This window comes from Hyperolius riggenbachi, chromosome 1, assembly GCF_040937935.1.
Source record: "Hyperolius riggenbachi isolate aHypRig1 chromosome 1, aHypRig1.pri, whole genome shotgun sequence".
NCBI lineage: Eukaryota > Metazoa > Chordata > Amphibia > Anura > Hyperoliidae > Hyperolius > Hyperolius riggenbachi.
This window is the reverse complement of record NC_090646.1, coordinates 614,879,657-614,893,515: the sequence shown is the minus strand read 5'-3', so window position 1 is coordinate 614,893,515 and position 13,859 is coordinate 614,879,657. Positions and strand designations below refer to the sequence as shown.

The window sequence follows — 13,859 nt, the reverse complement described above, 5'->3', positions numbered from 1 at the left end:
TTCAGAGGCAGAGGGGAGGAGGAGGGGGGATTAGGTTTTTTTCACAGGCTGAGTGCTCAAGATACAGATAAGACTGCCTCTCTGTAATGTTTACAAACAACATGGCTGCTGTTATTGTATCACAGGAAGAAATAATCATATTCTATTAAAGCTGTTTGCAGCTAGATTTGCTGTGTAAATCATCTGAACTTTAGATAAGATATATATAGACAAGTTACTTGTTATAGTTAGTTTTTCATCTCGGATCCGCTTTAACCTATCTTCATGTTTTTGGGATGTGGGAGGAAATCTGAGTGCCTGGAGGAAACCCACACAGACACGGGGATACCATACAAACATCCATGCAGATAGTGCCCTGGCTGGGATTGGAACCGGGGACCCAGCGCTGCAAGGCGAGACTGCTGCCCACATAGTGCATATTGTTAGCATTCATACCTTTCATGTCTTATAACATCCTTTTTTCAAGCAGTTTGGTGAAATGGCTTAGAGACATAAGACTCTGCCCGGGGTAGGGGATGGCATGGCATGGAGGACTGCGTTGTCGCGCTGGCACTAAAATGAGTGACCCAGTGGCCATATATGCCACTATAAGACGTGGACAAAGAAAGAATGGAAGACCGTTCTATGGAGAACGTCAAGTTTTTGACTAAAGGAGAAGAATTTATGTAAGATGAATGACAGGAGAGAGCATGTTACCAAGTCTTCTCTCACCCTCTGCCAGACAAGGGCTGGAAGGGTTAGAATGAACCATGCAGGGAAACTGCCATAGGAAACTATGGCACTGACATTGCCGTCAGTTTCCGTGCAGGAGGCTGCGAATCCCATAGCCGTGCATGGCATGGCTTCTGGGATTCATCAGCGTTTCCGCTGACCAGGAAGTGCCACCATGCATCTCGCAGCCGCGCGCGGTGGCCAGTGGAAACGGGCCCTTAAGGATAGAACCCAGTGGTGAAAAAGGGTAAGATCAGAGGGTATATCTAAATGGCAGCAGCATACAAATAAGGCCCGGTTCACATTAGCGTTCGCTATCCGGATTTTCCGGATCTGATCCGGACCGCATACTGTACAAACGGAACGTACGTTCTGCATAGCAATGCAAAGGCTATGCGGACGTTCACATACGTACGTTCCGTACAGTACGGAGCCGGACCTGATCCGGACTCTTTTCCAACATGCGCTATTTTTTGTGTCCGTATCTCCGGCCCACGCATCCTGACCAGAGCCTGACCTGAGCCTGACGGCACCATCAGGAACACAGAAACCAATGGGAAACGGAAGGCACAGAACACACTGCTTACAAAAACCTGACGTTCTACCCCACTTCCTATGCGTATCCAAGCGGCCATTTCGGTTGGGGACACATGGGCCAAGCATGTCTGGAGTGGAGCAGCAGTGACAGACGTGCTGGAGCTGTTTGGCAGAATATCGGAGGTGGAGGTGATGCCTACAGCGGAGGAACCTGATTGTACATGTGCACCAGGTGCACCTTCTGCTGACCCCAACATTTTTTTATTTATATTTAACTATTTTTGCCCACGGATCCGGATGGCAGCCTGATGCATGCCTGATACAAACGGACCGGATCGGAACCGTACGGTTCTGATCAGGATCCGGTCCGTTTACTTGCCAAAACGCAAGTGTGAACGGGGCCTAAACCACATACACAGACCCATGTCAGATCTGCAGCAACATCAATAAGAAGAAACAGATCAACTTCGTTGCCAAAATGCAGTAAGAGCAGACCTTAAAGGAAACCTGAGACATGGATAATGGGTGTATTTTTACTTATCTGGTTCTCCAGCCCCATGAGGTGTGTTGGCTTCCTCTCTGGCCACTCAGTTCTTTTGCTATCACTCAAGTAATCTGGCCAGCTGCTCACGCATCCCCCGTCTCGCTCCTGTGTACGATTGGCCAGATTACCGGGAGGATTAACAAGTGAATGGAGAGGGAACCCACGCACCTCATGGGGCAGAAGGAAGGCCTATGTAATTTTAAATACACCCAGTATGCACGTCTCAGGTACACTAAGTAAATAAAAAATAAAAAAAATACAATTTTCATTTAACCCCTTAGCCACAAAAATGAAGGAAAACAAAAAAACACACACAAACCGCTGCCAAGTAGTGTTGGACCATATGTCATTCAATCAGGTTAGAAATAGCATTGTCAAACTCATTTTTTTGGTGCCTATTTTGATCCGTTTTATTGTCGTAAGGCAATCCTGAATACCATTATGAAGACGTTGGTGCACTTTCAGCATAAAAAAAAAAAGTTTGAGTACTCTATGCATGATATCTTTTTTGCATGAACAAATATCTCTAATTGGCGTTCCAGAGTAACAGTTATCTACATTAGGTGAAAGAAAGATTCTTCCATCTGTGGATACTCTTTAGGCCAGTTGCACACTATGGGCGTGGATCTTCTAAACCAGTCAGAAAAATGTCTTGTAATTCTCAAATTGAGAATAAATATAAAAAATTGTAGTGTGGCCACAACATTTCTAATAGGATTAAAACAAAAAAAATCTTTACAGCCACTTTCAACTCTGTGATCATCTTTACAATTCCTTGTCCTGAATTATATTCCTGAAAGAACAGTTTACATTTCTACTACATTGGGCTCTATTCATAAAAGGTTACCGCAAGTTTTCCGCTCAAAACAGCGGATTTTCCCGTCCATTTAGCAAAGTGCAAAAATCTATTAACCCTTCGCACACTCACATGCAAATGTTCACACAATTGCATTCACAGATTCACTCATCCAGGCACAACTGTTATCCCTACAGCTAAATTAAAAGCCAGGGTTTTAGTTCACAGAAGAATGCATTCTTATGCTTAATCACCTATACTGCGCAGAAGTACCCAGGTAAACATAGGTGTCCTAACTCTGGCCCTGTAACATGCATAGTGCAGACATGCAAACACACTCATTGCATCAAACCTATCAATGGATTAGGAGCACACATCCTAACTTCCTCTCCTGGGAAAGACAGTGCATCTTACCAATCGCACAAGGGAGCTAATGTTATGTGTCCATGTGCACCATGCGCATACACCAGCATAAGCTGTCTGCATGCTGACAAACATACAGGGGAAGGGGGAGTGCACCGAATTGGACCCTAGCCACAGGGGTCAATGATAAGAATAAACATACATATATCCAGGCACATCGCCTCTAGTTAGGACATTAAATAAATTATTAGGGAAAGGGAGGTGCTGAAGGGGGTGTGGCTAGAAAACAGCAAAAATCTATTAACCCTTCGCACACTCACATGCAAATGTTCACACAATTGCATTCACAGATTCACTCATCCAGGCACAACTGTTATCCCTACAGCTAAATTAAAAGCCAGGGTTTTAGTTCACAGAAGAATGCATTCTTATGCTTAATCACCTATACTGCGCAGAAGTACCCAGGTAAACATAGGTGTCCTAACTCTGGCCCTGTAACATGCATAGTGCAGACATGCAAACACACTCATTGCATCAAACCTATCAATGGATTAGGAGCACACATCCTAACTTCCTCTCCTGGGAAAGACAGTGCATCTTACCAATCGCACAAGGGAGCTAATGTTATGTGTCCATGTGCACCATGCGCATACACCAGCATAAGCTGTCTGCATGCTGACAAACATACAGGGGAAGGGGGAGTGCACCGAATTGGACCCTAGCCACAGGGGTCAATGATAAGAATAAACATACATATATCCAGGCACATCGCCTCTAGTTAGGACATTAAATAAATTATTAGGGAAAGGGAGGTGCTGAAGGGGGTGTGGCTAGAAAACAGCAAAAATCTATTAACCCTTCGCACACTCACATGCAAATGTTCACACAATTGCATTCACAGATTCACTCATCCAGGCACAACTGTTATCCCTACAGCTAAATTAAAAGCCAGGGTTTTAGTTCACAGAAGAATGCATTCTTATGCTTAATCACCTATACTGCGCAGAAGTACCCAGGTAAACATAGGTGTCCTAACTCTGGCCCTGTAACATGCATAGTGCAGACATGCAAACACACTCATTGCATCAAACCTATCAATGGATTAGGAGCACACATCCTAACTTCCTCTCCTGGGAAAGACAGTGCATCTTACCAATCGCACAAGGGAGCTAATGTTATGTGTCCATGTGCACCATGCGCATACACCAGCATAAGCTGTCTGCATGCTGACAAACATACAGGGGAAGGGGGAGTGCACCGAATTGGACCGTGCATGGTGCACATGGACACATAACATTAGCTCCCTTGTGCGATTGGTAAGATGCACTGTCTTTCCCAGGAGAGGAAGTTAGGATGTGTGCTCCTAATCCATTGATAGGTTTGATGCAATGAGTGTGTTTGCATGTCTGCACTATGCATGTTACAGGGCCAGAGTTAGGACACCTATGTTTACCTGGGTACTTCTGCGCAGTATAGGTGATTAAGCATAAGAATGCATTCTTCTGTGAACTAAAACCCTGGCTTTTAATTTAGCTGTAGGGATAACAGTTGTGCCTGGATGAGTGAATCTGTGAATGCAATTGTGTGAACATTTGCATGTGAGTGTGCGAAGGGTTAATAGATTTTTGCTGTTTTCTAGCCACACCCCCTTCAGCACCTCCCTTTCCCTAATAATTTATTTAATGTCCTAACTAGAGGCGATGTGCCTGGATATATGTATGTTTATTCTTATCATTGACCCCTGTGGCTAGGGTCCAATTCGGTGCACTCCCCCTTCCCCTGTATGTTTGTCAGCATGCAGACAGCTTATGCTGGTGTATGCGCATGGTGCACATGGACACATAACATTAGCTCCCTTGTGCGATTGGTAAGATGCACTGTCTTTCCCAGGAGAGGAAGTTAGGATGTGTGCTCCTAATCCATTGATAGGTTTGATGCAATGAGTGTGTTTGCATGTCTGCACTATGCATGTTACAGGGCCAGAGTTAGGACACCTATGTTTACCTGGGTACTTCTGCGCAGTATAGGTGATTAAGCATAAGAATGCATTCTTCTGTGAACTAAAACCCTGGCTTTTAATTTAGCTGTAGGGATAACAGTTGTGCCTGGATGAGTGAATCTGTGAATGCAATTGTGTGAACATTTGCATGTGAGTGTGCGAAGGGTTAATAGATTTTTGCTGTTTTCTAGCCACACCCCCTTCAGCACCTCCCTTTCCCTAATAATTTATTTAATGTCCTAACTAGAGGCGATGTGCCTGGATATATGTATGTTTATTCTTATCATTGACCCCTGTGGCTAGGGTCCAATTCGGTGCACTCCCCCTTCCCCTGTATGTTTGTCAGCATGCAGACAGCTTATGCTGGTGTATGCGCATGGTGCACATGGACACATAACATTAGCTCCCTTGTGCGATTGGTAAGATGCACTGTCTTTCCCAGGAGAGGAAGTTAGGATGTGTGCTCCTAATCCATTGATAGGTTTGATGCAATGAGTGTGTTTGCATGTCTGCACTATGCATGTTACAGGGCCAGAGTTAGGACACCTATGTTTACCTGGGTACTTCTGCGCAGTATAGGTGATTAAGCATAAGAATGCATTCTTCTGTGAACTAAAACCCTGGCTTTTAATTTAGCTGTAGGGATAACAGTTGTGCCTGGATGAGTGAATCTGTGAATGCAATTGTGTGAACATTTGCATGTGAGTGTGCGAAGGGTTAATAGATTTTTGCTGTTTTCTAGCCACACCCCCTTCAGCACCTCCCTTTCCCTAATAATTTATTTAATGTCCTAACTAGAGGCGATGTGCCTGGATATATGTATGTTTATTCTTATCATTGACCCCTGTGGCTAGGGTCCAATTCGGTGCACTCCCCCTTCCCCTGTATGTTTGTCAGCATGCAGACAGCTTATGCTGGTGTATGCGCATGGTGCACATGGACACATAACATTAGCTCCCTTGTGCGATTGGTAAGATGCACTGTCTTTCCCAGGAGAGGAAGTTAGGATGTGTGCTCCTAATCCATTGATAGGTTTGATGCAATGAGTGTGTTTGCATGTCTGCACTATGCATGTTACAGGGCCAGAGTTAGGACACCTATGTTTACCTGGGTACTTCTGCGCAGTATAGGTGATTAAGCATAAGAATGCATTCTTCTGTGAACTAAAACCCTGGCTTTTAATTTAGCTGTAGGGATAACAGTTGTGCCTGGATGAGTGAATCTGTGAATGCAATTGTGTGAACATTTGCATGTGAGTGTGCGAAGGGTTAATAGATTTTTGCTGTTTTCTAGCCACACCCCCTTCAGCACCTCCCTTTCCCTAATAATTTATTTAATGTCCTAACTAGAGGCGATGTGCCTGGATATATGTATGTTTATTCTTATCATTGACCCCTGTGGCTAGGGTCCAATTCGGTGCACTCCCCCTTCCCCTGTATGTTTGTCAGCATGCAGACAGCTTATGCTGGTGTATGCGCATGGTGCACATGGACACATAACATTAGCTCCCTTGTGCGATTGGTAAGATGCACTGTCTTTCCCAGGAGAGGAAGTTAGGATGTGTGCTCCTAATCCATTGATAGGTTTGATGCAATGAGTGTGTTTGCATGTCTGCACTATGCATGTTACAGGGCCAGAGTTAGGACACCTATGTTTACCTGGGTACTTCTGCGCAGTATAGGTGATTAAGCATAAGAATGCATTCTTCTGTGAACTAAAACCCTGGCTTTTAATTTAGCTGTAGGGATAACAGTTGTGCCTGGATGAGTGAATCTGTGAATGCAATTGTGTGAACATTTGCATGTGAGTGTGCGAAGGGTTAATAGATTTTTGCTGTTTTCTAGCCACACCCCCTTCAGCACCTCCCTTTCCCTAATAATTTATTTAATGTCCTAACTAGAGGCGATGTGCCTGGATATATGTATGTTTATTCATTTAGCAAAGTGGGCATTCATAAAAGCTGTTCCCGCATGAAAATCTACAATCCCCCAGCAGAGCGAGAAGTTTCCGCCTTCTGCAGTGTTTTTCTAGATTTATCTAGAAAAAAGTAACAAAATGGCCATTCATGAAGTTTAGAGGAAGCGGTATGTGGACGGGAAATACCGCTTCCTCTGATTTTGCGGATTACATACAAGTGAATGGGACAGACCTCCCAGAGAGAGCAGTGCACGGAGGGACTCTGCCGGCTGAAGTGTTTCCGCATGCCTTCCGACAGCTTACCGCCAGCCTTCAGCGGGAGATCTCCGCACTTGCATCGCAGCTGGCAAGATTTTTTTTGAATGACCACCCAGAAGTGTAAAATACCGCTGCGGTATTTTACCTCTACGAGTATTTTACGCCACAAGTTTTTTATGAATAGAGCCCATTGTGACTGTAAGTGATAGAACACCTGCTAACATTGTGATTTCCTTGGGGTTTGATGAATACTCTAGTCAGTGGCTTTTGTTAGTGCAAATACAAAAAAACACCTCATACAGTGCTCAACCTTTTTTGTTTGTTTTACAAGCCACCAGAAACCATTCCTATTTTATAATTTCAGGTAACAAAGCTCTATCTACAGTTTGTAAAACAAATCCAAAGGGTCTGCACACTGAGTATAAAGTAAATGTCCTTTAGGCTGGGTGCCACACATGAAAGGCTGCATATTATGTTGTTTTCATTTTATGTTATGTGCGTTTGCGAATTGCGATTTTTTTTTTTTAACCACAGATGCGTTTTTCATGTGTTTTGCATGCATTTTAATGTGTTTGCTGTTCGCATTTACAAAATGGCAAAACGCATGTGTTTTTCATTCGTTTTTATAGGAAGACAACAGGAAGCAGAAATACATCGCAAAAAATGTTGGGGGGGAAAAACACATGGAAAACCTAAAAAACACATACCATTGTGTTCCTATTGACTTTCAATTTGTGCGTTTTTGAAGCGCTTTTGAATATTATGCAGCAAAACCTGCCTTTTCAAACGGCCATGCATCAAAAACGCATATGCGTTTTTTCCTGCGGCCCATAGACTTCCATTAGTGGCAAAAATGCAGCGTTTTACACAACGCTAGCGTTTCTGCTATGTGTGCACCCAACCTCATTGTGTCATACAACAGATATCCATTTGATCACCGATGACGGTTTTGGGACCTGAAATGGCCGTTGGTGATCAGATGGATATCTGGTGTAAGACACCAGATAGACTTTTGCGTTATACAGTGTCCGGATCCTCAGGATTTGTTCTGTTGCTGATTTTACTGGTCTACCACTTGAGAATCCTATATGGTGTGTGACATCACTACTGCATTGTGATCTACAGTTCATGTGTTCTATTTCATCTCGATATCATCTGCTGGTGTCTGATCAGTGCCGACTCGAACACCGCTACAGCAAAGTCCGCATCTTCCTTTGTGATGCACATTGGAGGCTTGATCCGAAATGTCTGCCAAGAGAAGATACAGAGAGAGTCAGCGGAGAGGACAATAGCACTCGATATGTAAAGAGCATTGCAATGTTTCCCTTACATTACTATACAGTCCTCCTTTGCCAAGAAGGACTCCATTGTCTTTGCAGTGTTCCCAGATGAGGCTCATCTCTTCTGCTGGCAGTGGCTTAAGTGATTTCTAGATACAAAAAGAAAGCACTAGTCAGACCGTGTATCTCAGTAAGGGCTCAGGCACAATATGGCCTCAATTCACTACACTTTATCAAACTTTTGATAATTTACCTCATGGGTAAAATCTAATTTTGAATTCACTAAGGTGTTATATATTTGTCAAATATTTTATTGATAAAACGTTCAATAAATCTATAACACCTTAGTGAATTCAAAATTAGATTTTACCCATGAGGTAAATTATCAAACATTTGATAAAGTGTTTAATAAAGCTTAGTGAATTGAGGCCTATAAACACTTTTTTTAGAGCTTTCTGAGAGCTTTTTAAAAACTGCTTCCATTGACTTACATTAAAATCGCAAACGTGCGATTTTACCATGATCACGAGTTTAATGTAAGTCAATCGGCGCATTTCTCAGAAAGCTCTGAGGGCCAAAAAGTGATCAGAAAAGTGCTTATAATGTGTCTGAGTGACTGAGCCCTAAATTAATCCATGACATAAAGGAAAGACCTGCAAGCATTTACACTCAGTATATAGACAGAGAAGATCTTGCAGAATCAAGCAAACATGGCTCCCCATCCGATTCAGCATAAGTTTTCAAGATTCTGTGCCTGACCTATAAATCTGTGCACAAAACTTGCCCTACCTACATCTCAGATCTTGTTCACAGATAGCAGGCTGAACCCTATGGTCCTTCACCAACCTTCACCTAACTGCCCTGTACATTTCCCACTCCCATGTGTGCCTGTAAGGTTTCTCAAGAGCCGCATCCTTCCTATGAAACTCCCACTGCCCATCAGACTCGCACCGTCCTTCAACATATTCAAGCAAGCCCTCAAAACCAACCTCTTCAAGATGGCCTACCCACCCCCCACCACACACTAACTCTCTACTGAATATCTACAGCCCTACCTAGTGTGTCCATCCCCACTCCCCTTAGATTGTAAGTCATTGGCAGGGTCCTTCCATCCAAAGAGAAGTCTTTGTGACGTGCCCCCATCATTGTGCTCTTTTATTATGACCACCTCGTACTTATTATTGGACCTTCCTAACCATCTCCAAATTTCACGATCATGTATTTTGTACTGTTTGCTTTCTATAACTTTGTCCTATGTTGTATAACCTTGTTATGTCCCATCTGCCAAACTAAGGGCAATTGCACAAAAGCTCCAGCAGGCAGAGCGACATCGCTTTGGTAAAATCGCTACACATGCTAAACCCGTATTGTGTGAAAACGGACCATCTGAACAGGGTGCTGGGTGGTGCTGCTAGTAAAGATACTGGTAATTTACATTATGTTTAATTTCTTAAAACTTTTTCTCCTCTGATCTTCTGCATTGGTGTATTACACATCCAGTGGCGTAGCTAAGGAGCTGTGGGCCCCGATGCAAGTTTTACAATGGGGCCCCCCAGGAACTCTATACATAACAATTGATACAGCGCACCAAAAACCTGCCAATGGCAACTACAGTGTCACAGGTGCAAGGAGGGGATGGGGAACAGTCGGTTAATGATTACCAATAGAGAGCTAATACTGTAGTTGAGGGAGGGCCCCGATGCGGTCGCTACCTCTGCACCCCCTATTGCTACTCCCCTGTACACATCTCAGAATGGGATCTACTCCAGCATTATTTGGCAGGCACTAACCTTGTCCTTCACCATCTCCACTCCGATCATCAGTCCTTTGCCACGTACGTCACCTACAATTTCATACTTGTCCCGAAGTTTTGCCAGCTCCAGCAGCAAGTGCGTCCCGACAACTGCGCAGTTATTCTGCAGGCCGTCCTCGTCAATAGCCTGGAAGACAGTGAGAGTTCTGGCATCTATCACATCCTCCGTAACATTTCTTATGTGGTAACATGATATTGTTCTAAGAGCTTCTCCTCTGAGTGCTAGTTCTTTGGCCAAAAATAGACTATACACTGCTTAATATACACACAGCTGAGCACAGAGGTGTCAAAGCTAACTGCATTACACAACCACATCACCCCAAATGACCAAAGATCAATAATCCAGCTCTAATCCATAACCGATTTTAGTCCTTTTAGGCTTTTTTTTTCCATGGTCAGCTTAAAAGGATAAATTCACCACCTGTCAGCTGCTCCAATCCACCGGCAGGGCACTTGCCAGTGGATTGGTACCACCCCAATGGAGTTGCATCTGATCACAGCAGTTGCCGTGCTCAGACGTGACATGAGACAGGTTTTTGCTGCCGGCTAACGCCAGCTTTTGTCAAACAGGACACTTGCGGTATTACCAAATGCTTCCATTTGGCTGCATGTAACTGTAGCCAAAGGGCGCTTGTGGCCAGCAGCCAGGTGGCTTAACTGCTCGACAATCATCTCAGCCATCAGTGGAAAAGAGGCCTACCGGTACCTATTAACGGTGCAATTTTTTCATCAGATAAGATCTTTGGACATATTTTTTACAATCAAAAGTAATCAGAAGGTAATTATCAATTGTTCCCATACATAGGTTCCAATAAACAGGTTGATGCTCTCTTTAAATTTGATTATAACATACAATATTTGGATCGATTACATTTTCTGATACAATCATCCACAGAATCGTTCTACATCTATTTTCACCACTTTCTGCACACTTTTCTGTACAATTCTGTACAATTTTGATCATAAATAACGCATCCAAAGATTGCATCTGATGAAAAAATTGTACTGTTGATGGGCACCTTAAAGCGGAACTGAAGATCTTCTAAAAATAAAGAGTTTCACTTACCTGCAAGCCCCCAGCAGCCGTCCTATGCCTGCACCAGTCCTCAACAATCCTCAGTTTTCCGGCCACCAGCTACTTTCAGTTTGCTGGCAGGCCACTGCGCCTGCGTGGCTCTGGCCACGCGCATCCTTCTTCACATTCCAGTCCACAATATCGATATTGCAGACGGAAACTTAGAAAAAGGATACGCTTGGCAGGGCTGCGCAGGCACAGTGGCCCCTTCGACTTACAAGTCAAGTAACGAAACTAGCTGTTGGCTGGGAATGGAGGATCGTTGAGGAGCACCGTGGGACAGGACAGCTGCTGGGGGCTTGCAGAAGCCCAGGGTAAGTGAAACTTTTAATTTTTAGAAGATCTTCAGTTCCGCTTTAAAGGAGAACTGTAGAGAGAGGTATATGGAGGCTGCCATATTTATTTCCATTTAAGCAATACCAGTTACCTGGCTATCCTGCTGATCCTCTGCATCTAATACTTTCAGCCATAGACCCTGAACAAGCATGCAGCAGATCAGGTGTTTCTGACAATTTTGACAGCTATGACAAGATTAGCTGCATGCTTGTTTCTGGTGTGATTCAGCCACTACTTTAGCCAAATAGATCAGCAAGGCTGCCAGGCAACTGGTATTGGTTAAAAGGAGATAAATATGGCAGCCTCCATATACCTCTCACTACAGTTCTCCTTTAAGGGATCTGAGCACCCCTCAGCTGAGCTATTCCAAGTCCAGATTCCATCCCTCAGTATTTGCAGATTTCACTCCTATGAGCTCCTCCTCCTGTTGCTGTAATAGTTCTTTATTGGTGCAGTAATGGTAATGATTACCTCAGTATGTGCTTTGAATAGTTGTAATTATTTAACAAACACAGCAGGGCCGGATTTACCATAAGGCACCTTATGTGGTAGAGGCGGCTCCCCTCCCTTCCTGAATGTCCTCTCTCTCAGCAGAGCCAGAGGGCAATGTCACTCTCTACCCAGCTCCAGTCCGGTAGCCCCAGGCACGTAGTTAGGGGCAGAGATCCAAGGCTTAATCACTGCCTCCTGTGAAATTAAGAGTAGCATGGTGGGAGGTGTGGGCATAGTTCCCAACTGTCCCTTTTTCGGAGGGACAGTCCCTCTTTGGGAGCCCTGTCCCTCTGTCCCTCTTTCAGGACTTTTGTCCCTCTTTCTATGTAAATATATATATTTCTATACTAAAAATGTGTTTGATTGACTTTAAACTTTATTCACATCCTTTAAATTGATATACCGTATATTCCAGCGTATAAGACGACTGGGTGTATAAGACGACCCCCCAACTTTTCCAGTTAAAATATAGAGTTTGGGATATACTCGCCGTATAAGACTACCCCTCTTCCAACGCACACCAAATTAAAATAAAAATTTTAAAATCATGTACTGATGCTAGGTATGAACAGATACTGGTGCTGTACTGTATGTGTTACCCAGTATATAACAGTATATAGTCAATTGACTGGTTGCATTGGTTAACTCTCCTTAACTACCTGTTTATCAGAGCGGTATGGAAGAATAGATTGCGCTCCCTCAGCAGGGAGATCTGAGAGGCGGTAGCAGGATAGGGCATGACACCCGGCGTATAAGACGACTCCCAAGTTTTCAGAAGATTTTCAAGGGTTAAAAAGTAGTCTTATACGCAGGAATATACAGTATTACTAATTGTAAAATGTTACTATTAAGGAAAATGAACCAGGATAGAAAGGATCAGTGTAGTTTGAATTATAAAACAACATATTTTTCTTATGAAATCTTTATGGTATGCGTGACTAGAGGCGTGGTGAGGGCGTGGCCAGGGGTGTGATGGGGCGTGATCAGGGGTGTGGCAGGGGCATGGCTTAAGTGTCCCTTTTTCTCACCTCAAAAAGTTGGGAGGTATATGGGTGTGGGTATTGTATCCTCCCATCACCCACAGCCACAGTCTGGGCACACACACTGCCATTTGCCACCCCATCTTGGTGGAGGGTGGGCCTGAGGCAATGTAAGCCCGCCCCTGATTGCGTGTAGCCTGTTTTGTAAGGTAACTAAGGTCATATATATAATTATTATAATTTTTTTTATAATTAAAGTGGAGGAGGGCTTATCAATGATTTTGCTGGGCAGGCCCACTCTTTGAATTACACCACTGCTAGGTTCATTATTATTATTATTATTATTATTAATTATTTATATAGCGCCAACATCTTCCGCAGCGCTGTACAGAGTATATCATCTTGTTACTAACTGTCCCTCAAAGGAGCTCACAATCTAATTCCCTACCATAGTCCTAAGTGTATGTACAGATTGTGTCGTGTATGTGTTGCAGTCTAGGGCCATTTTAGAGGGGAGCCAATTAACCTATCCATATGTTTTTGGCATGTGAGAGGAAACCGGAGTACCCGGAGGAAACCCACACAGACACGGGGAGAACATACAAACTCCTTGCAGATGATGACCTGGCTGGGATTCGAACCGGGGACCCAGCGCTGCAAGGCGACAGCGCTTGCCACTACACCATGTTCATGTTCAATTAGCTCTTTATGTGATATAAGAAAGTAAAGTCCAGGATTGGGGGTGTGGCCTGCGTTGA

At 43.8% G+C, this 13,859-nt stretch overlaps 1 protein-coding gene across 2 annotated transcripts in view; it reads right to left on the bottom strand.

The window, feature by feature from the left end:
• Positions 1 to 6,386: 6,386 nt before the first annotated feature.
• Positions 6,387 to 13,859, bottom strand: part of AGXT2 (alanine--glyoxylate aminotransferase 2) — a 70,729-nt gene continuing 63,256 nt past the window's right edge. For both annotated transcript variants that reach the window (XM_068250291.1, XM_068250298.1), the window contains 3 exons: positions 10,196 to 10,345; positions 8,456 to 8,554; positions 6,387 to 8,373 (listed from right to left, as the gene is read on the bottom strand). In XM_068250291.1, coding sequence (XP_068106392.1) covers positions 8,266 to 8,373; positions 8,456 to 8,554; positions 10,196 to 10,345 — 357 coding nt within the window. In that variant the 3' untranslated portion in view covers positions 6,387 to 8,265. The remainder of the gene's footprint in view (positions 8,374 to 8,455; positions 8,555 to 10,195; positions 10,346 to 13,859) is intronic.